Source organism: Babylonia areolata, chromosome 13, assembly GCF_041734735.1.
Source record: "Babylonia areolata isolate BAREFJ2019XMU chromosome 13, ASM4173473v1, whole genome shotgun sequence".
NCBI lineage: Eukaryota > Metazoa > Mollusca > Gastropoda > Neogastropoda > Buccinidae > Babylonia > Babylonia areolata.
In genome coordinates, this window is record NC_134888.1 from 32,705,944 (window position 1) to 32,729,553 (window position 23,610).

General features: G+C 42.4%; 1 protein-coding gene across 6 annotated transcripts in view; it reads left to right on the top strand.

Annotated features, from left to right (window-relative positions):
• Positions 1-23,610, top strand: part of LOC143289215 (inositol 1,4,5-trisphosphate-gated calcium channel ITPR3-like) — a 216,364-nt gene that overhangs the window by 80,083 nt on the left and 112,671 nt on the right. For all 6 annotated transcript variants that reach the window (XM_076598162.1, XM_076598163.1, XM_076598164.1 and 3 more), the window contains exons 21-26: positions 5,595-5,708; positions 7,670-7,741; positions 10,425-10,557; positions 12,419-12,504; positions 13,209-13,247; positions 22,071-22,202. In XM_076598162.1, the coding sequence (XP_076454277.1) occupies positions 5,595-5,708; positions 7,670-7,741; positions 10,425-10,557; positions 12,419-12,504; positions 13,209-13,247; positions 22,071-22,202 (576 nt within the window). The remainder of the gene's footprint in view (positions 1-5,594; positions 5,709-7,669; positions 7,742-10,424; positions 10,558-12,418; positions 12,505-13,208; positions 13,248-22,070; positions 22,203-23,610) is intronic.

The following is a 23,610-nucleotide window of genomic DNA, read 5'->3' on the forward strand; positions in this document are numbered from 1 at the left end:
TTCTCCTACTGATACAGAAATATGAAAACATAGAATTCAGCAACCGTGAAATTGTCATATATTCGTGAGAGATGGTGTGGAAAAATCACACTTGCTATGTGTTGTTGAAACACAGATTTTTATGGAATCCTTGACAGGTTCCCCGAAATTATTCATAGGGGTGGAAATGCACCCCTACACTTTGTGCTACTTTATACTGGAAAGATTTTCACTTTGGGGAAATTTCAGTGGCGCGCCTGTTAACCTGTGTAGAGATTCATCGAAACCACACACAGACGAACAGACAGACACAGAGACTCACACACACACACACACACACACACACACACACACACACACACACACACACACACAACACACACGCACACACACATACACACACACATACACACGCGCACCTGCAGATGGTCAACAACATCTGCTGTATAGCCATAGAAAACAAAGAAACACACACGAAAAAAGCTTTAAACAAGTGCTTCTGGTCCTGGCGTAATCCATCCGCACAGGTGTGACCTTTGCTATCATCAGCAATGAAAAAAAAGGGAAAAAAAACAACAACAAAAAACAGCAAATAAACAAAAACTCGTATTACTGCTTGAAATCTCAAAATGACATGTAAGCAGTGCAATACCCTATCTCAAAATGACATGTAAGCAGTGCAATACCCTATCTCAAAATGACATGTAAGCAGTGCAATACCCTGTCTCAAAATGACATGTAAGCAGTGCAATACCCTTTCTCCTATACAGCAATCTCTCCTCCCGGTAAGGTAAATTAAAAAGAAAAGAAAAAAAAAAAGTAAGCATCGCTGTTATAAACCCTAAAAATCCTGCTTCTATTCACAGCACATTGAAGAATAATCAGCAGACGGTTAACTCACTCAGTACGGCCAGTCCTCTCTTCTCCTCTACACAGACCCCTCGGATGTCCAGTGGGTGTCTGAATGACCCAACCTTCAGCTTCCGTCGTCAGAATTGTGGTATTCTTTGTCAACATTCACCTCTTCAGTATGAGAGCCTTCCGCTTGCAATATTTTGATGGTGGTAATTGGGGTGAAACGCTGTTAACGTCGTCTCTTTCGCCGTTCGTATGGAGAGAGTTAAACGGCTCTGAATAGATCATGAACTGATCTTTGATTCATGCGGGGCACACGAAACTGTAAATCGTAGATTGTGTGTTTATACATCACCACCACTATGTTCCCTGTCCTCCTCCACCCCCCAACCCCTACCACCGCGCAAACAAACAAACAAGTAATGAATAATAATAATAATAATAATAATAATAATAATAATAATAATAATAATAATAATGCGATTGTGTTAGAAATTGTAATGGAACGAAAGTGCAAGACTTTGGCTAATTTAAACGGAAAAAAAAAACCCAACTAAGAAGCGAAACAATGATATTGTGTTAGAAACTGTAATCAACCGAAAATGCAAAGTGTTTTTCTGCGCAAGGATTTTTGTTCTCCCAATGTTCTAGGCATCAGCATGCGACAGTTGTGTGACATGTGTTCTATTATTAAAAACAAGTCAGATTTACTGACACACTTCATTGCCTGCCGAACAGAAGTTTTCCCATGTGGATGCAGCTCTCACTCCAAACGCGGCATCGATGAAATGAATAACTCAATAAATAAATGAATAATAAACTAATGAATTATTCAGTCAATGAATTAATCAATAAGTAGATTTTTTTTTAAAGTTAAGAAGAGAAGAATTTTAGAATACTTCGTTTGCGAGATAACAATACATGTCATTCTTAATGTTTTGATTTAGATACAAAGAATTGTCAAAAGAAATGAAAATTGCTGCAGATAGGGTATACACCTTTGTTGATTATATCAGTACTGAATATTCATTCCGTGTGTGTGTAGTAGTAGTAGTAGTAGTCGGGAAGAGAGAGTAGTTTTTTGTGTTGTTGTTGTTGTCGTTGTTAAAATTTTTAATACACAAGTTTGTCGAGCCATTTCGCACTGCCTTTTTTGATCATCACGGTGTGTGTGTGTGTGTGTGTGTGTGTGTGTGTGTGTGTGTGTGTGTGTGAGTGTGTTGCGCCGTGCTGTGCTGTGTTGTGCTGTGCTGTGTGTGTGTGTGTGTGTGCGTGCGTGTGCGTGTGTGTGTGAGTGTGTGCGTAGTGTGTGTGTGTGTGTGTGTATGTGCGTGTGAGTGTGCGCGTGCGTAGTGTGTGTGTGTGTGTGTGTGTGGCACTTACAATTCAAGCGATGTGAATGTTCGGCAGGAGGATGAATTTGTTGAGATCGCCTCAGAGAGGACAGACCTCAAAACGGCAAAAAGGGTAAATAGAGGGGTCGGGAGGAAGGAGGGAGGAGGTTTGAAGGTGTTGGGAGTGTTTCGGAGTGAGGAGTGGTGACGTGGTTTGGGTCTGTGGTGATGGGAACTGTGCTGTGCTGTGCTGTGCTGTGCTGTGTGTGTATGTGTGTGTGCGTAGTGTGTGTGTGAGCGTGTGTGTGTGTGTGTGTGTGTGTGTGAGTGTGTGTGTGTGTGTGTGTGTGTGTGTGTGTGAGTATGTGTGTGAGTGTGTATGTGTGAGTGTGTATGTGTGTGTGTGTGTGAGTGTGAGTGTGTATGTGTGTGTGTGTGTGTGTGTGTGTGTGTGTGTGTGTGTGTGTTTGAATGTGTGTCTGTGTATGAGTATGTGTGTGTGTGTGTGTGTGTGCGTGTGAGTATGTGTGAGTGTGTGTGTATGTGTGTGTGTGTGAGTGTGTGTATGAGTATGTGAGTGTGTGTGAGTGTGTGTGTGTGTGTGTGTGTGTGTGTGTGTGTGTGTGTGTGTGTTTGAGTGTGTCTGTGTATGAGTATGTGTGTGTGTGAGTGTGAGTGTGTATGTGTGTGTGTGTGTGTGTGTGTGTGTGTGTGTGTGTGTGTGTGTGTGTGTGTGTTTGAATGTGCGTCTGTGTATGAGTATATGTGTTTGTGTGTGTGTGTGGGAGAGAGTGTGTGTGTGAGTGTGTGTGTATGTGTGTGAGTGTGTGTGTGTGTGTGAATGTGTGAGTGTGTGTGTGTGGTTGGCAGTGAAGGTTAAAGACGGGAGGATTGGGGGTGGGAGTGAAATGTAGAAGGGTGGTGTGTATGTTTTCATTTGTGCGTGCGTGTGTGTGTGTGTGTGGTTGTGTCTGTGTGCGGTTTTTGTTTGTGTGTGTATGTGTGCGCGTGAGTGTCTGTAAGTGTTCATATTTATGTGTGTGTGTGTCTGTGTGTCTTTGAATGTGTGCGTGCTTTGTTGTGGTTATTGTTGCTTGATCAATAACGATTTATCATATTTTCGCTAAGAGTGATACTAAGATATTAAACAAATTATGCGTCTGTGGGTTGGCGGAAAGGGAGGTGGAGGGGTGCGGGGGGCTGCGCATGTTTGTGTGTATGTGTAGGAGTGAGCACCACTTACCGCCCAACTGAATGACCAGAGAACAGTTCTTAGCTTCACTGGGGGGACTGAGGGGGGGGGGCAGTGGGGAGGGGGGGGGGGGTGACGAGGACAGATTAAACAAGACCTTTAACTTTATGTACGAACTGGGAGTTCTGCCCACAGGCAAGGCTGCCTACATGGCGGGGTGGGGGTAAACAAACATAACTTTCATACACGTGAAATGTTAAATAATATCTGAGTGTGTGTGTGTATGCACGTGCCTGAAATATTATGATATGAATGAAACAGGAAACGAATGACGAGCGCCCCGCAATGGCAGCCGTCAGTCGGCTCTACCCAGGTACTAACTAGGTAGGCAGCCTGTTGTGCTGATTGACCCCGAGTCTGTGAAGCGTTTAGAGCTTGGTCTCCGACCGAGGATAGGCGATATATAACCATCCATATCATTCAGAGAAACACCAGGAAACACTTTTTCAGTGAAAGGGTCACCAAGACATGGAACAGTCTCCCGGACGAAGTGGTCATGGCACCGTCGGTGAATGCCTTCAAGAACAGACTGGATGTCTACTGGAAGAACAAGCCAGACAAAGTACAGTCCGTCTTGCCAATAAGCCACGCATGCAAAGTTTAGTATGTACAACTGATGACCCACACGGAGCGATGAACAGGTCTTGGACCTTAACCCACTCAGTACGGCCAGTCCTCTCTTCTCCTCTACACAGACCCCTCGGACGTCCAGTGGGTGTCTGAATGACCCAACCTTTAGCTTCCGTCGTCAGAATTGTGGTATTCTTTGTCAACATTCACGTCTTCAGTATAAGAGCCTTCCACTTGCAATATTTTGATGATGGAAATTGGGGTGAAACGCTGTTAACGTCGTCTCTTTCGCCGTTCGTATGGAGAGAGTTAAACATCGTACAGTTCAAGTTCAGGTATTCACCATACCCTGGGGTTCAGATTGATCCCAGTTAGAATCAACACAGGGTGCACCCCACCACGTTTGCTTCCGTCCAGTTATAAAGAAGATGAGAGGCTCCGGTGGGGGGGGGGGGGGTGGGGGGGAGTTGGGGGCAGTGGAGGGGAGGGGTCGGTGGGGGGGTGAGGGGGTGTGCGGTGGTCAGTAAAGGCTAGGCCAGAACGAGACCTCCCCCCCCCCCACCCCCCACCCCCCGCCCCCTTACTTTTTGTCTATAGCTTCATTAAACACGCTGAACAGGGGTAACTTCCTACTAACCGGGTGGTCAATCTTGACCGGGGGCCGCAGATGACCCCTGCGGTAAAATCCTCGCAAGGGTGGGAGGTGTGTGTGTGTGGGGGGGGGGGGGGGGGGGGGGGGTGCTGTTATACCGGGAAATTTTCAGGAAAGAGAGAGGGGGAGATAGACACTGAGCGAGCGAGCGAGGTAGAGAGAGAGAGAGAGAGAGGGAGAGAGATCTAATCGTTTTGATTCTGCACGCAGCGTTGATTTAATTTCACCATTAACAATGACAACAGATGTTCTTTGAAATTTTGATTTGAAAGAATGGCGCAAATGATTATTTGTGTATCATCATCATATCATTGAAAAATATACACGGATTTACTGACTGATATTTCGCGGGTGTGCACAGCTGTGTATCATCATCTTATCATTTTTTTTTTTAAATATATATATATATACACGGATTTAATAACTGTTATTCTGGGGGCATGCAGAGCTGTGTATCATTATCATATCATTTTTAAAAAATATATATATATACACACACGGATTTAATGACTGATATTTCGCGGGTGTGCACAGCTGTGTATCATCATCTTATCATTAAAAATATATATATACAGATATGGATTTAATGACTGATATTCCGGGGGCATGCAGAGATGTGTATCATCGTCATATCATTAAAAAAAAATTTACACGGATTTACTGACTGATATTTCGAGGGCGTGCACAGCTGTGTATCATCATCATAATTATCATTAATATATATATATATATATATATATATATATATATATATATATATATATACGGATTTACTGACTGATATTTCGGGGGTGTGCACAGCTGTTTATCATCATCATATCATTAAAAATATATATATATACACGGATTTACTGACTGATATTCCGGGGGCGTGCACAGCTGTTTATCATCATCATATCATTAATAAAAACATATATACAGATTTACTGACTGATATTTCCGGGCCGTGCAGAGCTGTGTGTACCTGACGGACCTGGGCGAGAAGATCGGCAAGACAAAGGGAGTGGTGTACGTGTCCACCAACAACGGCAAGACCTGGAAGGAACTCAAGCACTTCGCCCAGGAGGTGGGCATTGAACGTGTGGAATCTTCTGTGTGTGTGTGTGTGTGTGTGTGTGTGTCTGTCCCTACCTCTCTCTCTCTCTCTCTGTCTCCCTCCCTCTCTCTCTCTCCTCACCACTCTCCCTCTCTCCCTCCCTCCCTCTCTCCCTCCCTCTCTCCCCCTCTCTCTCTCCCTCCCCCCTCTCTCTTCTCCCTCTCTTTCTCTCTCCCTCCCTCTCTCTCCCTACCACCCCTCTCTCTCTCTCCCTCCTTCTCTCTCCTCTCCCTCCCTCCCCCTCTCTCTCTCCCTCCCTCTCTCTCTCTCTCTTCCTACCTCTCTCCCTACCTCTATCTCTCTCCCTCCCTCCCTCTCTCTCTCCCTCTTCCTACCTCTCTCTCTCTCCCTCCCACCCTCTCCCGTTTTCTCTCTCTCCCTACCTCTCTCTCTCTCTCCTTTTCTCTCCCTCCCTCCCTCCCTCTCTTTCTCCCTTGCACGGGTGTGGGTGTGGGTGTGGGGGCGGGGGGCGGTTGTTTTCTTCATTATGTATACCCTTCTGCATGAAAACCTTTTCCTTTCATTTATGTGTGTGCTATTTGTAATAGATGTAGGTTAGCGAGGACAGATTGGAAGAATAGGCGATGCCTAAAATCTTAATCCTTGAATAAAAACGTTTTGACTTCTGAGAGAGAGAGAGAGAGAGAGAGAGAGAGAGGTGCGTGTGTGCGTGTGCGTGTGTGTGTGGTGTTGTTTTAGAATGTGTACCGATTCTTCTAGCATCCTCTGAGAACGTGGACAGTACCTTAATAGATAATTGCTTTTATATATTGTTTTGTTTTTTGTTGTTTTTTTCTCTCCTTTTTTTTTGGAACATTATAGTTGATCCGTGTGACGGGCGCAATAGCCGAATGGTTAAAGCGTTGGACTTTCAATCTGAGGGTCCGGGGTTCGAATCTCGGTGACGGCGCCTGGTGGGTAAAGGGGTGGAGATTTTTCCGATCTCCCAGGTCAACATATGTGCAGACCTGCCAGTGCCTGAACCTCCTTCGTGTGTATACGCAAGCAAAGGATCAAATACGCACGTTAAAGATCCTGTAATCCATGTCAGCGTTCGGTGGGTTATGGAAACAAGTACATGCCCAGCATGCACACCCCCGAAAGCGGAGCATGGCTGCCTACATGGCAGGGTAAAAGACGGTCATACGCGTAGAAGCCCACTCGTGTACACACGAGTGAACGTGGGGGCTGCATCCCACCAAGTTGATCCTTGTCGGAGGTGCTGTGGTGGACGAATCAGTCAGGCGTTGGACTTCCAGTCCACAGTTCACCAGTGGTCTAGGTTCGATCCCCTGTTTATGCATGGTGTTGTGTCCTTGAGAAAGGCATTTTTCTCCCGATTTTTCCTCGCTCTACCCAGGGTATGAATGTGTGGGTACCTGACAGGTGTGGGAAGGGTAAAACGGTGGAAGGGAAAGAATGTGGACCCCGCCTTCCTGTGCCGAGCCCTAGACACATTGAGTATGAATAGACCGCTGGAGAGTTCCACGGCCATCTTGGATCTTGCGCATGCGCATCCAACTTTTACTCGAAATTCGAGCAATGCCTTTAAAAAGGCGATCGACACAGACAAAAATTTGCAAACGTGTGCTGTGTTCCATTTCTTCAGTCAGCATACATTGCAACAACCAAACTCTGGTCAATGAAGTGCCATTGTATGCACACACAAAAAAGATTTTGAAAATCGAAAAAGAAGCCTACTGTTTTGCACGTTCTGCCTCTCTCCCTCGATCGCCCATGTTGCTCGAAATTTCGGAGAGCCAATCAACTTCGAGAACACAACAGATCATGTGATGCGCCTCTGTAAGTCATGTGAGCACGGAACTGTCCAGCGGTCTTCACTGCCCCACCATGAAAGGCCACGAGATCTTGAAACATTTTCCTTTATCTGATATCTTATAGAAGAAGATTTGCGTGCTGTGTTGTTGCAGAACATGGAGGGCGATGAAGAGGTGTACCTGTTTCTGGAGAGACAGCTGGAGCTGTTTGGAATGCTCTGCCACGTGAGTTTTTTGTTGGTGTTGTTTTGTTGTTTTTTGTTGTTGTTTTTTTTTGTTTTGTTTTTTTGTTTTTGTGTGTGTGTGTGTGTGTGTGTGTGTGTGTGTGTGTGTGTGTGTGTGTGTGTGTGTGTGTTTGTTTTGTTTTTTGTTTGTTTGTTTGTTTTTTGTATGTATTATTGTTGTATAACTTCCTCGTTCACAACAGATTTATTTCTCTGCCTGAAGTTCTGGCTGCTCTTCCCCGCCGGAGAGTCCGTCGCCACAAAGCACCAGCAGCAGCACCACCACCACCACCCACCACCCTTTTTTCTTTTTCTTTTTTTTTCTTTTTTTTTTTTTAACTGTCTGTAGGTGTATTTGTTTTACAAATCAAAGTTGGATTTTTTTTCTACATAATTTTGCCAGCCAGACAAGAACTCCTTTGATGCTGTGGGGAAACGGGACCTTGGTTTATAATAAGCCTTTTCCGAAAGACTAGGACCCAGACCACCACTCAAGGTCTGGGGGAGGGTGGAGTAAATAAAATAAAATAAAAATCCGGGTCCATACTGGACTCGCGAACCCATGGACGCCAGTTTCCTCAGACGCAAGATGTGAATGCATTTTCAGAATATATCTAGGGCACAGGTACAACGTTACGATATTTGTATTTGTATTTATTTTTATCACAACAGATTTCTCTGTGTGAAATTCGGGCTGCTCTCCCCAGGGAGAGCGCGTCGCTACACTTCAGCGCCACCCATTTTTGTGTGTATTTTTTCCTGCGTGCAGTTTTTAATTGTTTTTCCTATCGAAGTGGATTTTTCTACAGAATATTGCCAGGAACAACCCTTTTGTTGTCGTGGGTTCTTTTACGTGCGCTCAGTTTATCGTCTCATCTGAATGACTAGCGTCCAGACCACCTCTCAAGGTCTAGTGGAGGGGGAGAAAATATCGGCGGCTGAGCCGTGATTCGAACTAGCGCGCTCAGATTCTCTGGCTTCCTAGGCGGACGCGTTACCTCTAGGCCATCACTCCGCACACACACACACACACACACACACACACACACACACACACACACATATATATATATATATATATATATATCTTATGTGTGTGCGTGTGCTTGCGTGTGTGTGTGTGTGCGCGTGTGTGCGTTTGTGTGTGTGTCTCTGTGTGTGTGTGTGTATGTGTGTGTGTGTCTGTGTGTGTGTGTCTGTGTGTGTGTGTCTGTGTGTGTGTGTGTGATTACGAACATTGATCATTGATGCTGATCCGAATAATGTCGCGTCGTGTCACGTCTTTTTGTTTATGTCGCATTGAAAAGCAATATATTGAGTCGAGGACTGTTATTATTTAAGCTGTACAGTTTTATGGGGCTGTTATCCTTTTTGTTGGGTTTCTTGTTAGTTTTTGGGGTGTTTTTTTGTTTGTTTTTTTCCATCAGAAAGGCATCAAGCAAGGCTACAGTCTGGCACTCGTAAAGTGGAGTGGAGTGGAGTGATGGCCTAGAGGTATCGCGTCCGACCAGGAAGCGAGAAAATCTGAGCGCGCTGGTTCGAATCACGGCTCAGCCGCCGATATTTTCTCCCCCTCCACTAGACCTTGAGTGGTGGTCTGGGCGCTAGTCATTCGGATGAGACGATAAACCGAGGTTCCGTGTGCAGCATGCACTTAGCGCACGTAAAAGAACCCACGGCAACAAAAGGGTTGTTCCTGGCAAAATGCTGAAGAAAAATCCACTTCGATAGGAAAAAAATAAAACTGCACGCAGGAAAAAATATTTAAAAAATGGGTGGCGCTGTAGTACAGCGACGCGCTCTCCCTGGGGAGAGCAGCCCGAATTTCACACAGAGAAATCTGTTGTGATAAAAAGCAAAACAAATACAAATACAACAAATGCCTGGATCTTCCACATGACGTGGATGAGAACCGAAGGAATTGGTTTACTGTGCGACTTGTAACGAATGGTCGGAGTTTTCTTTATTTATTCCAAATCGTGTAATGAATCAGAGGAGTCCATTTCCTACTGTGTCGGTTATGGTTTGAAATGTTCCCCTTTCACTGCAAAACTCGCATTTATGCAGCAGCGAGGCAGAGGACCCATGTCACTGAAGGGTGACCAGATCATGGGTCTGTTATCCATGAACCTACCTGCTCTTTATGATCGGTGGTAGGATAGGCCATAATTTTCTACACATCACAGGGGGAATCCCCAGCTATTCTTAGACACCATATTTTCTGTGTTTATAGCACAAGGGAATTTTGCACTCTAAATTGACTGGCGGGGAAAGGGTTTTAATATGATTGTATGATTTACAGAGAATTTGTGAACTCTCTTTTTGTCTTTAAAAAACAACAAAAAACATTTGGAATAATTAATCTATTTTTGTTTCTGATGTAAACCTTACTGCATATTTTTCAGCTGTAGTGTTTTTTTTTTCTGTCTGGCACTTGTTCTTGTTCTTTTTGTTCTGGTTCTTTTTCTCCTTCTTCTTCCTGATGATGCTGTAGTTGATACTTATGTAGGAACTATATCATTCAGGGGTTCTTTAAAGCTGCTGGTCTAATGTCATGAGAGCGTGGGCTATTTGCAAAATGACTGTAATTCGGAGGTCCTTTAAAGGGACTGTTCTGGCGTAGGCTATTGGCAAAGGACTGTCGTTTTGGGGTCCTTTAACGTGTCTGTCCTTGTGGTGTCCAGGGTCAGAACGAGTACGCCATCCAGCAGATCACTAAGGAGCTGGACTACCTGAGCTGGAACGAGGCCTTCACCTGTCTGAGCGACACCACCCTGCCCGACAGGCTCAGGGCCAAGTACTGCGAGCTCATCATCAGTACGTAACTGGGGTGCTGGGGGAGGACTTTGGGGGTTGTCGTTTTGGGGTCCTTTAAAAGCGTTGTTGTCTTTTTCGTGTGTGTGTCTTTTTGAGTGTGTAATTGTCGCGTGTTCGCACTGAAATATTGTTCACAGTTTGATTAGTTATCTGATATTTTTTTGTTCGTGGCTCTTTCCTTTGTTGTGGGCCGGAGACCTGACAAATAAACCTTTGACTTGTCTTGTCTTGTCTTGTCCCCCAATCCAACCCTCTCTTTTTTCTCTCTCTCATAGTATGTTGCCTTGTCCATTGTCTTGTCTCTTAATCGCCCCCCTCTCTCTCTCATATTATGTTGTCTTGTCCATTGTCTTGTCTCTTTATCCCCCCCCTCTCTCTCTCTCATATTATATTGTCTTGTCCATTGTCTTGTCTCTTAATCCCTCTCTCTCTCATATTATGCTGTCTTGTCCATTGTCTTGTCTCTTAATCCCTCTCTCTCTCATATTATGCTGTCTTGTCCATTGTCTTGTCTCTTAATCCCTCTCTCTCTCATATTATGTTGTCTTGTCCATTGTCTTGTCTCTTAACCTCCCCCCTCTCTCTCTCTCATATTATGTTGTCTTGTCCATTGTCTTGTCTCTTAATCCCCCCTCTCTCTCTCATATTATGTTGTCTTGTCCATTGTCTTGTCTCTTAATCCCCCCTCTCTCTCTCTCATATTATGTTGTCTTGTCCATTGTCTTGTCTCTTAATCCCCCCTCTCTCTCTCATATTATGTTGTCTTGTCCATTGTCTTGTCTCTTAATCCCCCCTCTCTCTCTCATATTATGTTGTCTTGTCCATTGTCATGTCTCTTAATCCCCCCCCCTCTCTCTCTCATATTATGTTGTCTTGTCCATTGTCATGTCTCTTAATCCCCCCCTCCCTCTCTCATATTATGTTGTCTTGTCCATTGTCATGTCTCTTAATCCCCCCCCTCTCTCATATTATGTTGTCTTGTCCATTGTCATGTCTCTTAATCCCCCCCCTCTCTCTCTCATATTATGTTGTCTTGTCCATTGTCATGTCTCTTAATCCCCCCCCCCTCTCTCTCTCATATTATGTTGTCTTGTCCATTGTCATGTCTCTTAATCCCCCCCCTCTCTCTCTCATATTATGTTGTCTTGTCCATTGTCATGTCTCTTAATCCCCCCCCTCTCTCTCTCTCATGTTGTCTTGTCCATTATCATGCCTCTTAATCCCCCCCCTCACTCTCTCTCATATTATGTTGTCTTAACTTGTCCATTGTCTTGTCTCTTAACACCCCACTCTCTCTCTCTCTCTCTCTTTCATATTATGTTGTCTTGTCCATTGTCTTGTCTTGTTCCCCCCTCTCTCTCTCTCTCTGGCTCTGTCTTGTCCATTGTCTCGTCTTGTTTCTCAGTCCCGCCCACTCTCTCTGTCTCTCTCTGTCTCTCTCATCTTGTCTAGTCTTATCTTGTCTTGTCCCATGTCTCTCTTTCTCATCTTGTCTTGTCTTATCTTTGTCCATTGTCTTGTCCTTTGTCTTGTCTTATCTTGTCCGTTGTCTTGTCTTATCTTGTCCATTGTCTTGTATTGTCTTGTCTTGTCCAATGTCTTGTCCATTGCTTTGTCTTATCTTGTCCATTGCCTTGTCTTGTATTGTCCATTTTCTTGTCCATTGTCTTGTCTTATATTGTCTTAACTTGTCCATTGTCTTGTCTTATCTTGTCCATTGTCTTGTCTTGTCCATTGTCTTTTTGTCTTGTCTGGTCTCTGGATCCCCTCCCACTCTCTCTCTCTCTCTCTCTCTCTCTTTCCTTTCTTGTCTTGTCTTGTCATGTCATGTCTCACCAGCCCTCCCCGCTCCTTCTTGCAGCGCTGTTCGTGGACATTGGGGACAACGTGTCAGTGGTGGACAGGGTCAAGCTGTCCTACAACTACGATGACATCGACACTTCTGAGGTGAGGAGAAAGAAATTGTCTGCCTTTCACTGCGCGTACCTTGAATGAGTGAGTGAGTGTGTGGAGAGATGTGAACAGATTAGATTATATGGCAGATCATATACATCGTAAGTTATGTCGTGTACATAATAAAAGACACAGGCACACACACGCACGCACGCACGCACACACACACACACACACACACACACACACACTTGCTTTTTTCGTAGTGTATAAAAACACATATATAACATGCGGGGAACTGAAGATGTTACATATGGGCATCTTTCTGTTTCGAGTAAGTGGGCGTGCTGCGTGTGAGTGAGAAAATACACATCGATTTTTTTTTTTGTTTGTGTGTGTGTGTGTGTGTGTGATGTATGCCCGAATCTGAATTTTGAAGACGTGTGCGTGCGTGCGTGCGTGCGTGCGTGTGTGTGTGTGTGTGTGTGTGTGTGTAAGGGGTTTTGTGTGAGCTTAGAACCACACCGTGGTTGACGGGTCCATGGCGTATTTGTAAAGCATTTATCATGATTTGAAATAAGGCACATGGCTTTTCGTGTTAATGGGGTCTGTCATAAACAACATATTGATGATAAAGAGAAGCAGTCAGGAGAGTTCGACATACTATCAGAACACACCGAATGGAAATAAATATCACTAATGACGAGTTTAGTCTTCATTTTGTGAACAATATTTTCCCACGCCCTTCCTTTCAATAGATTGGGGCAAGCAGCTCTCGGACTTCAGGTCCACGAAAGGTAAATGATAAAACAACACTTTCACGACTTCGCCCGGGATTTTCCTCTGACCCTAATATCATAGTCAGCATGTTGCATCAGCTTCTGCATGATGTATCTTTGGTCGGCGGTTGCTTATGTGCCTGTAGTTCTATGTCCAAGTGTATCCGTTTGGTGACGTTTCACACGATTCCTAATGATGGCCCAAAAGCTTCGTAAATCCCTAATATCAATTTGTTTTTTAAATATAACTTACACCGCATAGTCTTTATATCTACCAGACTAATAGCATGCTAGTCGGTTTGTATCGTGTGTGATAATATTCTGCTCTTCTTCTTTAAATCTGTGATGAGTCGTTGGGGAGCCGCACAAAAAAAAGAACAACGACAAAAAAAAAAAAAAGAAAAAAAAAGCACACCAGATCACCAGATTCCTCCAGATGGAGTGGAGTGATGGCCTAGAGGTAACGCGTCCGCCTAGGAAGCGAGAGAATCTGAGCGCGCTGGTTCGAATCACGGCTCAGCCGCCGATAATTTCTCCTCCTCCACTAGACCTTGAGTGGTGGTCTCGACGCTAGTCATTCGGATGAGACGATAAACCGAGGTCCCGTGTGCAGCATGCACTTAGCGCACGTAAAAGAACCCACGGCAACAAAAGGGATGTTCTTGGCAAAATTATGTAGAAAAATCCACTTCGATAGGAAAAACAAATCAAACTGCATGCAGGAAAAAATACCAAAAAAATGGGTGGCGCTGTAGTGTAGCGACGCGCTCTTCCTGGGGAGAGCAGCCCGAATTTCACACAGAGAAATCTGTTGTGATAAAAGGAAATACAAATACAAATATATCGGTTGTGTGTCAAGGCCAGGATTCACGTGAAACGATTTTCCAGTCCACTCTGCAATGTTGACAGTCCCGTCGTTTTTGTTATTGCTGTCTTTTTCTTCGGTCTTCCCCGACACTTCCCTTCCTGCAAGCAGTTCCTTTTGAGGACTGTTTGAACACGGCCCTTGGATCTTGTGACGTGATCGTACTACCGTAGCTTTCTTTTCATAGCTGATAGTGTCAAAAGAATTTCATATGGTCCAGTGTACTGGCTGACGGTTTGGTGCATTTTGTTTATTCAGCTTTACAGATTTCTCCAAGCTCAATCTGCATGTTAGGTAGTGTTGCGCTGTTGTTCTGCTAGCCACAAAATGTGTGTTAACGTGATAGGGAGTACATACGGAGTGATGTGGTGAGATGGCCCTGAGGTAACGCGTCCGCCTAGGAAGCGAGAGAATCTGAGCGCGCTGGTTCGAATCACGGCTCGGCCGCCGATAATTTTCTCCTCCTCCACTAGACCTTGAGTGGTGGTCTGGACGCTAGTCATTCGGATGAGACGATAAACCGAGGTCCCGTGTGCAGCATGCATTTAACGCACGTAAAAGAACCCACGGCAACAAAAGGGTTGTTCCTGGCAAAATTCTGTAGAAAAATCCACTTCGATAGGAAAAACAAATCAAAATGCACGCAGGAAAAAATACGAAAAAAAAATTTGTGGCGCTGTAGTGTAGCGACGCGCTCTCCCTGGGGAGAGCAGCCCGAATTTCACACAAAGCAATTTGTTGTGATAAAAAAAAATACAAATACAAATACGTGATCAATTTCATTGTAAAGTTACCAGTGTGGTAAAAGGCCATGAGTGTTGAAAAAAGCCAGGCTAATTAGTCATCCAGGAATTGAGTTGATTTGGGAATTTAAAAAAAAAACAAGAAAAAAAAACCCAATGTTACTGGTTAGGACTGATTAGTCATTTAATAATCTAACTTGGAATAACCACAAGCGTGGGCAAGAAGAGGAACTTGCCCCTCTCTCCCCCAAAGCAAAAACCAACAACAAACAAACAAAAGAAACCTAAGAAAAACTTCGTATGACCGAGACTTTGTAATTCATTGACGGAGAACAGGCGTGTGTCAATTCAGTCTGTCCATCAAACAGTAATGCGTGACAAAGGCCCGGTATCTTCTGGTTGTTTTGCATGTCAGTGTGGACTATAAAAAAATATGACTTCTTTGTACGGTTCAAGTCTGTTCTACTTGCAGGGATTGGTGGGTGGGGGGCGGGGGGGGGGGTGCATAACGTTCTTTCTTTATTCGTGACTGGCCATAACAACTGTTTAATATTACCAGGACTGAAAAAGGCATTGCTGAACTGGTCTTTCCAAGTTATTTTGATTAATTGACCTTTTTAACACGGGTTTGGTTTTCTCTCTCTCCTAACGGGAATGATCCTTTCAGGGGCAGCTGGGCTGGGCAACATGCCCCCCCCCCCCCACCCCCCACCCCCACCCCCCAGCCCCCTCCATCATTTCACGTGCAGAGAAAATTCGGAATGGATTTCAAGTTTCTAGTATTAATTATCCTTTCACTCCTATTGGAGTATGGAGGATTACTGCAAAATAATCTTTTCATGCCCAGAACAAACATTTCCAAATACACAACAGTGTGACATAAAAGTTGAGAAAACACAAATGTCTTTTAACTCCAAAAGTGTAGCTAGCAACATTTGCAGATCTAATCATCTTACTATTACAAAAATTAAAAACCGATTTTGGAGACAAATATTTTTTTAGGAACATATCTATTTCGTAACTGATCATAGTTAGGACATACCATTATAAAATGAAACTCATCCCCAATCACAGACATGTTGCAAAACCTTACAAAGCCGTAACTCTCGTAGTATGCCTTTGTGTCTCCCTGTTTCTATTTCCTTGTCTTTGTCAGTCTGTGATGCTAGTCACAATGCCACAGCGGCTGGCGAATTAAAATCATCAAGATAAAATTTAATTTGATTGGATTTGATCAAATTGACTGACGTTGTCTCCAACTCAGCGCCGCGTGTCGGCCATGTTGAAAAGATCACGTGACAGACAGCGAAGAGGCCAAGTCAGTGCTGATGTGGTGTAGGTGGTGGTGGGTGGTGGTAGTGGTGGTGGTTGGAGTTGTGATGGTGCTGGGGTTTGGGCTGGAGGGAAGGAGGATGGGAGAAATGGGGGAGGTGTTGGGGGGCCGGGGGGGGGGGGGGGGTAGTGGGAGAGATAGGTTAGGTTGAGTAAGGAGGACGTGGTGGTGATATAGGGAATGGGTCGGGGGGGGGGGGAGTCGGGGGGCGTACATTTCATGTGGGGAAAACCCGATTCTTTCTCCTCTGCCACACACACACACGCAAACGCACGCACACACACACACACACACACACGCGCGCGCAACTATCCATCCACACCCTCTTCCCGCCTGAACAAGTCACAGTGAGGAGAAAAAGAGGGAAGGTAGAGAAAGAGAGATGGAGAGAGAAAGAGACAGGGAGAAACACAGATATATGGAGATAGGGAGAAAGAGAGATGGAGAGAGAAAGAGACAGGGAGAAACACAGATATATGGAGATAGGGAGAAAGAGAGATGGAGAGAGAAAGAGACAGGGAGAAACACAGATGCATGGAGATAGGGAGAAAGAGAGATGGAGAGAGAAAGAGACAAGGAGAAACACAGATGTATGGAGATAGGGAGAAAGAGAGATGGAGAGAGAAAGAGACAGGGAGAAACACAGATATATGGAGATAGGGAGAAAGAGAGATGGAGAGAGAAAGAGACAGGGAGAAACACAGATATATGGAGATAATGAGAAAGAGAGATAGAAAGAGGAAGAGATGGAGAGAGAAAGAGACAGGGAGAGAGAAAGATACAGGGAGAAACACAGATATATGGAGATAATGAGAAAGAGAGATAGAAAGAGGAAGAGATGGAGAGAGAAAGAGACAGGGAGAGAGAAAGAGACAGGGAGAAACACAGATATATGGAGATGGGGAGAAAGAGAGAGCGGGAAAGAGAGACAGTCTTTCTAGGGAAAATACATTTTAAAAAGCAATACATCAGTTTAACCGATGCTGAATGCACAGCTAAACTACCCACCACATATAGTTATCAACAAACTGCGGAACGAGTGGTTGTTTGTCTGTGGTTAACTTTGGATCAACTCACTGATTTGTGTGCGAAATATATAGAAAAAAATAAATAAAAGTTATTAGTGGCCGACCCCCAACTCTCTCACACGCTTTACACATTTCACAAAAAGCGCTGCCTGCTGTTTGCATGGAAATGTGTAGACAGAATTGAGCTATAGTGCTTTATAGAATTACAGAACAGCGTTTGTCAGTGTTTATATATATATATATATATATATATATATATATATATACATACATAAAGTGTGTGTGTGTGTGGGGGGGGGGGTTGACTGCCTGCGTTCTTTCAAAACAGGATACAAAAAACAAGAGGAAAAAATTATGAACCCACTTGCTTTGAAGAGTCTACGAGTCGAAGTACTCAACGTCTCCTCTCCCAAGTGGGTTCATAATTTTTTTTCCTCTTGTTTTTTTTTGTATCCAGTGTTTGTCAGTGCTTTAGAAATGTAGTGGAGAGTATTTAGGAAGAGCAACATATATTGCCTTTTTGTCGCTTTTTTTTTTTTTTTTTTATCGAAAACGTAGTAAGATCTCACGGTGTTTATTTTTTAGGCTGACGTGCTGTGACACCGCCACTAATTATTATGATGGTGTTGTTATCGTTGTTGCTGCCGTGTGAATTGTACACAGACCAATAAATGGAGGGTTGCCAAAAAAGCTATGTTTAGACCGCAGGTTCGTAGAGCTGTTGTGTTCTTCTTCGTCACGTGGTGTAGCACTTTTTTTTTTCTTTTTTGTCGGCACCATCCCACGTTTGATTTGTTTTTTTTGTGTTTTTTTTCTCTTTTTTTCTTGTTTTTTTATTTATTTTTTTTTTTTTTTACAAATTTATTTCACACGAATGAAATCGTTTGTTTAACTGCCAACTTTCACTTTTTTGTTGATTTGCACCTTTTGCAATATTGTAATGGTTTTTTTTTTTCTTTTTTCATAAAAGCAAACAATGTTTCCTTCCCATCAAACTCTCTCTCCCCCCCCCACCCCCACACACACATACACTCACCACACCCCGCCCCCTCATTTACATAAAAAGAATAATAGTGTCTTGATTGTTCCCTATTCACGTTAAATCATACCGTGTTTTATTTTCTCTATTTACTGTAACATTGCGTTCTTTTTCTTTTTTGCGTTACATAAGAGCACACTTTTTTTTTTCTTTTGGACATTTACGGTAAAAGCCCACAATGTTTTCTTTTCGCATTTACGATAAAGGATCACGATGGTTTCGAATTCCATAGAAGTACACAGTCATTTCTTTACCACAATTATGTAAGATTTGTAAAGTGTTTTCTTGATACAGTTAAAAACACTTGATGTTGTTTTACTTTACGATTCATGATAAAAAAAAACAACAACAACAACAACGTTGTGTTCTTTTCCAATTCTTAGGATAAAAAAACACACAGTGATTCTCTTCCGCATTGATGGCATAATGATGTTCTAAGAGAGAGAGAGAAAAAAGAAAGAAAGATTTCTCTTTGAAATCAGCCAAGTGTCCGTAGTTATATAGATGTCTATGCGGCTGACTGTGTTGTTCTGTAATCATCACCTGAATCTTCCATTATCTCTCAGTACCCATAAGTTTCAATTTCCTTTTTTTCTGCACCTTTGATTCGTGATAGATATGTAAAGTTTTTCTTCTTTTATTTCGTGCTTTAGATGTCGACACATGTCTGTGTCGCTGACTGTGATGTTTTTGATGAAATTATATGAATTTTTTTTTTTATTACACGCAGTAATTTGCAGAGTATGCCTTATAATCCTTCCATGTGGATTAATAAAGTGTTTTTGATTTGATTTGATTTGATTTGATTCACCTTCAAATCATTTTCGTTCGTTCGTGGTGGATAGTTCCAAAAGTAGTAGAAACAGCTGTGGAAGCAGCAGCAGTGGTAGTATCGATGGTAGAGGTGGTAGTGGATTTTTTTTTCTGTTGGTTCTGGTGAACGGGAATAGTGGTGGAAGTTAAAGTAAAACAAAGTGAAACGATTTAAGCTGACTTACCAATGTAGGTTATACGTGTGCATTGTTTCTGGTGTTATTTCATGAATATATTATTTGTTTGTGTTTGCCCTCCGATGTGCCGGTTGTAATGGACATACCATGTTTATATCGAACCTTCCTTTCTTTTTTGGTATTTTGTTCAGCAGTGTTTGTTTGGGTTTGCATATATTAACAATACTTTATCAGTATTTGATTGAATAAGACCTCAGCATCTTTTATTTTTTTGAAATCGTTATGAGGGAATCTTGACATTAAAACTCAAATTTCCTTCTTTTCCCTGATATTGTCTGGAATGAAACTCCGTTTTCATGTTTTTTTTATCTGAAATTATTCAACTAAAAACTCTGTTTTCATGTTGTTTTTTGTCTGAAATTCTTCAGCTGAAAAGGCATTGTTTTGTTCACATGGTTTTCATCAAAAATTCTCAGACACGTTTATCGAAATATTGATCATGAGTGCATTCAGAATCCGTAACGAAAACTTGTGTCACCATAATTGCATCACCTGTTTTGTGCAAACGAAGACGGTCACCCCGAAAAAGTGACTGACATCAGATTTATGCTGATTATAAAAAAAAATATGTAAGTGGTCCATAGAAAATACTTTGATCCTCTGAGACATCTGTTTCCACTGATTGTTAACACTGGTGCCTCACAACTACACAACGCAATTATGTTTGTTAATTGCTTGCGTGGGTGTTGAGTTATATTGGAGTAATGCACGTGTACTTATCGATTCGTGGGTTTGTGTGTGTGTGTGTGTGTGTGTGTGTGTGTGTGTGTGTGTGTGTGTGTGTGTGTGTGTGTGTGTGTTGTGTCTGTTTTGTGTGTTTGCGTACACGCACAATTTTAAGTCTGAATGTTTCCTGTTTTGAAATGTGAGCCATGCCATAATGAATAGTTTTATCATCAAATTTTTGTAGTGTATGTTTGTCTCTTCGAGGAGAAGTATGGGGAGTGGTAGAATTACTACTGCTACTACTACTACTTACTACTACTACTACTATTGTTATTATTATCGTTGTTGTTGTTGTTATCGATAAACAAATAATGATGCATGTCGTATGCAACTTTACCTCGGGAAATGAAACTCTTTAAGGATTTAGAGAAACTCACTGGGAAAATTCTAGAAAACTGCTGCAAGTGTTATGAACTACTGGTATAGCCTAGTCTTGTTTCGGAAGTTTGATTATATTGCCCAGTGAAGCTTTTTTTTGTCAAATCAGTTTTTGTGTTCTTAGAATTATTAAGTGCATGATGGTTGTAGTAATGTTCGATAGATATGAATGAATAGAAGAATAAAGGATAAAGACTGAAACTGCGATCAATTGCCAAAAGAAAGTGCTCTTTGAAAAATAATGGACTGTGACTGTGTTAGAAAACGTTGGGCTATCTGTATCAAAAACAAGTGAGGTGAATGTATAAAAAAAAAATGTCCAAAACTTATGTTGAAAGAATCATGAGAGTGTCTGAAGTGAATATGTTGACATTTGTACTGTCCTGTGTTTTGTTTTTGATATATCGATGATTTCATCGATCAATTCAGTTACTCAAGGAGGCGTCACTGCGTTCGGGCAAATCCATAAATGCGCTACACCGCATCTGCTATGCAAAATGCCAGACCAGCGGCGTAACCCAACGCGCTTATGATGTCGTATATCCCATTGCACTTTCTGGTATAACAGGTTGAATATCACGAATGTCATCGTTTCTTGTTCACTGAAATGAAATGTTTGTATATGTGTTGGCTGAATGTCATGAACGCCATCGATGATATTGTTGATATTGTTCATTGAAATCAAAATGTTTCATATGTGTTCTTTGCGCTGTATTATTTCATGAAACGCGAGTAAACGATGTTTCCATTATAGTTAGAGAAAAATGGATGAACGATTGAATAAATTGATGAATTATACGAATCTCGAGTATGTGATCTTGCCATTGTACGTCCAGGTAGATGATTTGATTGATATAAATAATTAATGAACATTAAACAATGCATTTTGAGTTGGTTATATTCCCATTGAACTTACACGCTAATAAACGAAACAAAGTACGCAAATCAGTAAAGTACGAATCTCAGATACATAATATATTCAATCTTTTTTTCTTTTCTTTTCTTTTCTCATGTACATGTTTCCCTCACGTCACACTTACCAACAAATGAACAACACAAGACGAAGTAAAGGGTTGGGGGTTTTTGGTTTTTTTGTTGTTGTTTTTTTCCTTTTTCCTGTATTTTCTATGTTTTTTTGTTTTTGTTTGTTTGTTTGTTGTTTTTTACGTGTGTATTCTTTACGTCACATTCATTTCAAATGATCCCAGCATTAATGTAAATGCATAGCATAAATTATTTTTATGGTTCAATGTTTTGATGTAATACTGTGATTTCTGAAGTATAAGAAGGAAAAAAATATCATGTTAAAAAAAAAAAGCTACATCAAGTCACAAAACAAACAAGTATACAAACAATTGAACAAACAAAGAGAGAGAGAGAAAGACACTACAGGCTTTCAGTGGGTTTTTCTCTCTTCTTTCTTTTTCTTTCTTTCTTTTTTGCCCCTTAGTGGGACAAGGCCAGCATGTGAAAAAAAAGGACAAAAAAAAAAAGGCGCGTGGCTTTTGTTTAATTAACCATTGTTCCTTAAAGATTTTTGTTTTTTTTTGCCATGTCTCTTATTGTATCGTCTCGTCTCGTCTCGTCTCGTCTCGTAACGTCCCGTCCCGTCCCGTCATGTCTTACCTAACGCTGTGTCATGGATTAACTAAACCGCCACCACCCAACCCCCCAACTCGCTCCCCTCCCCCATGCCCCCCCCCCCTCTCCACCACACAGGACAAGGTGGACAAGAGCAGCTCCCAGACGTACCAGTACTTCCCGGCCCTGCGGGACTGGATCACCATCTTCCTGGGCACCAACGGCGACATGACGGCCTCTCAGATCGGCAACAACATGCTGGTGCAGCAGGTATGATGATAATGATAATAATAATACTATTAATAGTAATAATAGTAATCATCATCATCATCATCATCATAACACAGCAGGTATGACTGTCAGCAGCAGTTGTGACTGTCAGTCTTATCCGACTATGGCCATCAGAACAGTAGAGGAGGCAACAGCTGTCCTGACTATCTGAGCTAGGATTATATAAAAAAAAAAAAGGTGTGTGTGTGGGGGGGTGGGGGGGGGGGGGGGCGGTGAGGGAGAGGGGTGGGGTTGGGGAGGAGAACAGAAAAGGTAGAAAACTACCCAAAAAATGCATACCTAACATGCAATAACATTTAACAGTAACAATTCAATAATGATATTAATAATCAGAAACCATTTACACAATTCTGAAGTATATTAAAGGAATGTAGAAATAGGGCTATGAACTAATGCCTGTGAGAGTTCGACCATAAGAACCTTGTCAGAAATAACTTTCGAAAAATCATCTGCAGAGTAGTTATTCTCTTTGAAATACTTGGCAAGAAGGTACGTAACTGCTGACAGTGAAACAAACAATGATGCCAGCTGAACTGCTTACCACAGATGCATGTAACCTTTTTACTATACTTTGTCTTCAGCGCATCAAGTTTTGTACGGAAGAAAGTAGAGGTTATTAATCTTGTATAGCAAGCTGATGGATTTGGTATCTTTTCTTTAATATTATTTTCGGGAAATAATGTCCCTTTATGCTTTAAAAACTTTTCCTTCCATCGGTTATGAAATCGACCCCATGCTGATTTTTCTAACAAAGTGTATGCCTCTTTTACGGAAAGACAGACGTATTTTTGTCGATTTTTCTGAATCTTGTGCTCCTCTTTTAGTTGCTTTATCAGCAGTTTCATTGCCAAGAATGCCCACATGAGAAGGCACCCAACAAAAACAGACCCCAGTCCCTTTAATCTTCAAACAAGGTACCAAATAATTTGCCTCAATAACTAAGTCAGGTCATGTTTCAAGGCTAAATAATTCTAGAGCATAAAGTACTGGTTTGGGATCAACAAAGAATGCTATTTTCGAGAAAACCAATTGATGGCTCACTAAGTAATTCAGAGCTTGTATAATAGAAATTAGCTCAGCCGTGTCTATGGAAAGATGTTTTCCAATAAAGTAAGATTTTTCAACTTTGAAGGCAGGAATATAGAAAGCCGCACCAGCATTTTTGTCATCAAGAACATATCCATCTGTAAATGTGTGTGTGTGTGTGTGAGAGAGAGAGAGAGAGAGAGAGAGAGAAGAGTGTGTGTGCGTGTGTGAGAGTGTGTGTGTGTGTGTGAGAGAGAGAGTGTGTGTGTGTATGTTTGAGTGTGTGTGTGCGTATGTGTGTGTGTGTGTGCGTTGTGTGTGTGTGTGTGTGTGTGTGTGTGTGTGTGTTTTCTCTCTCTTT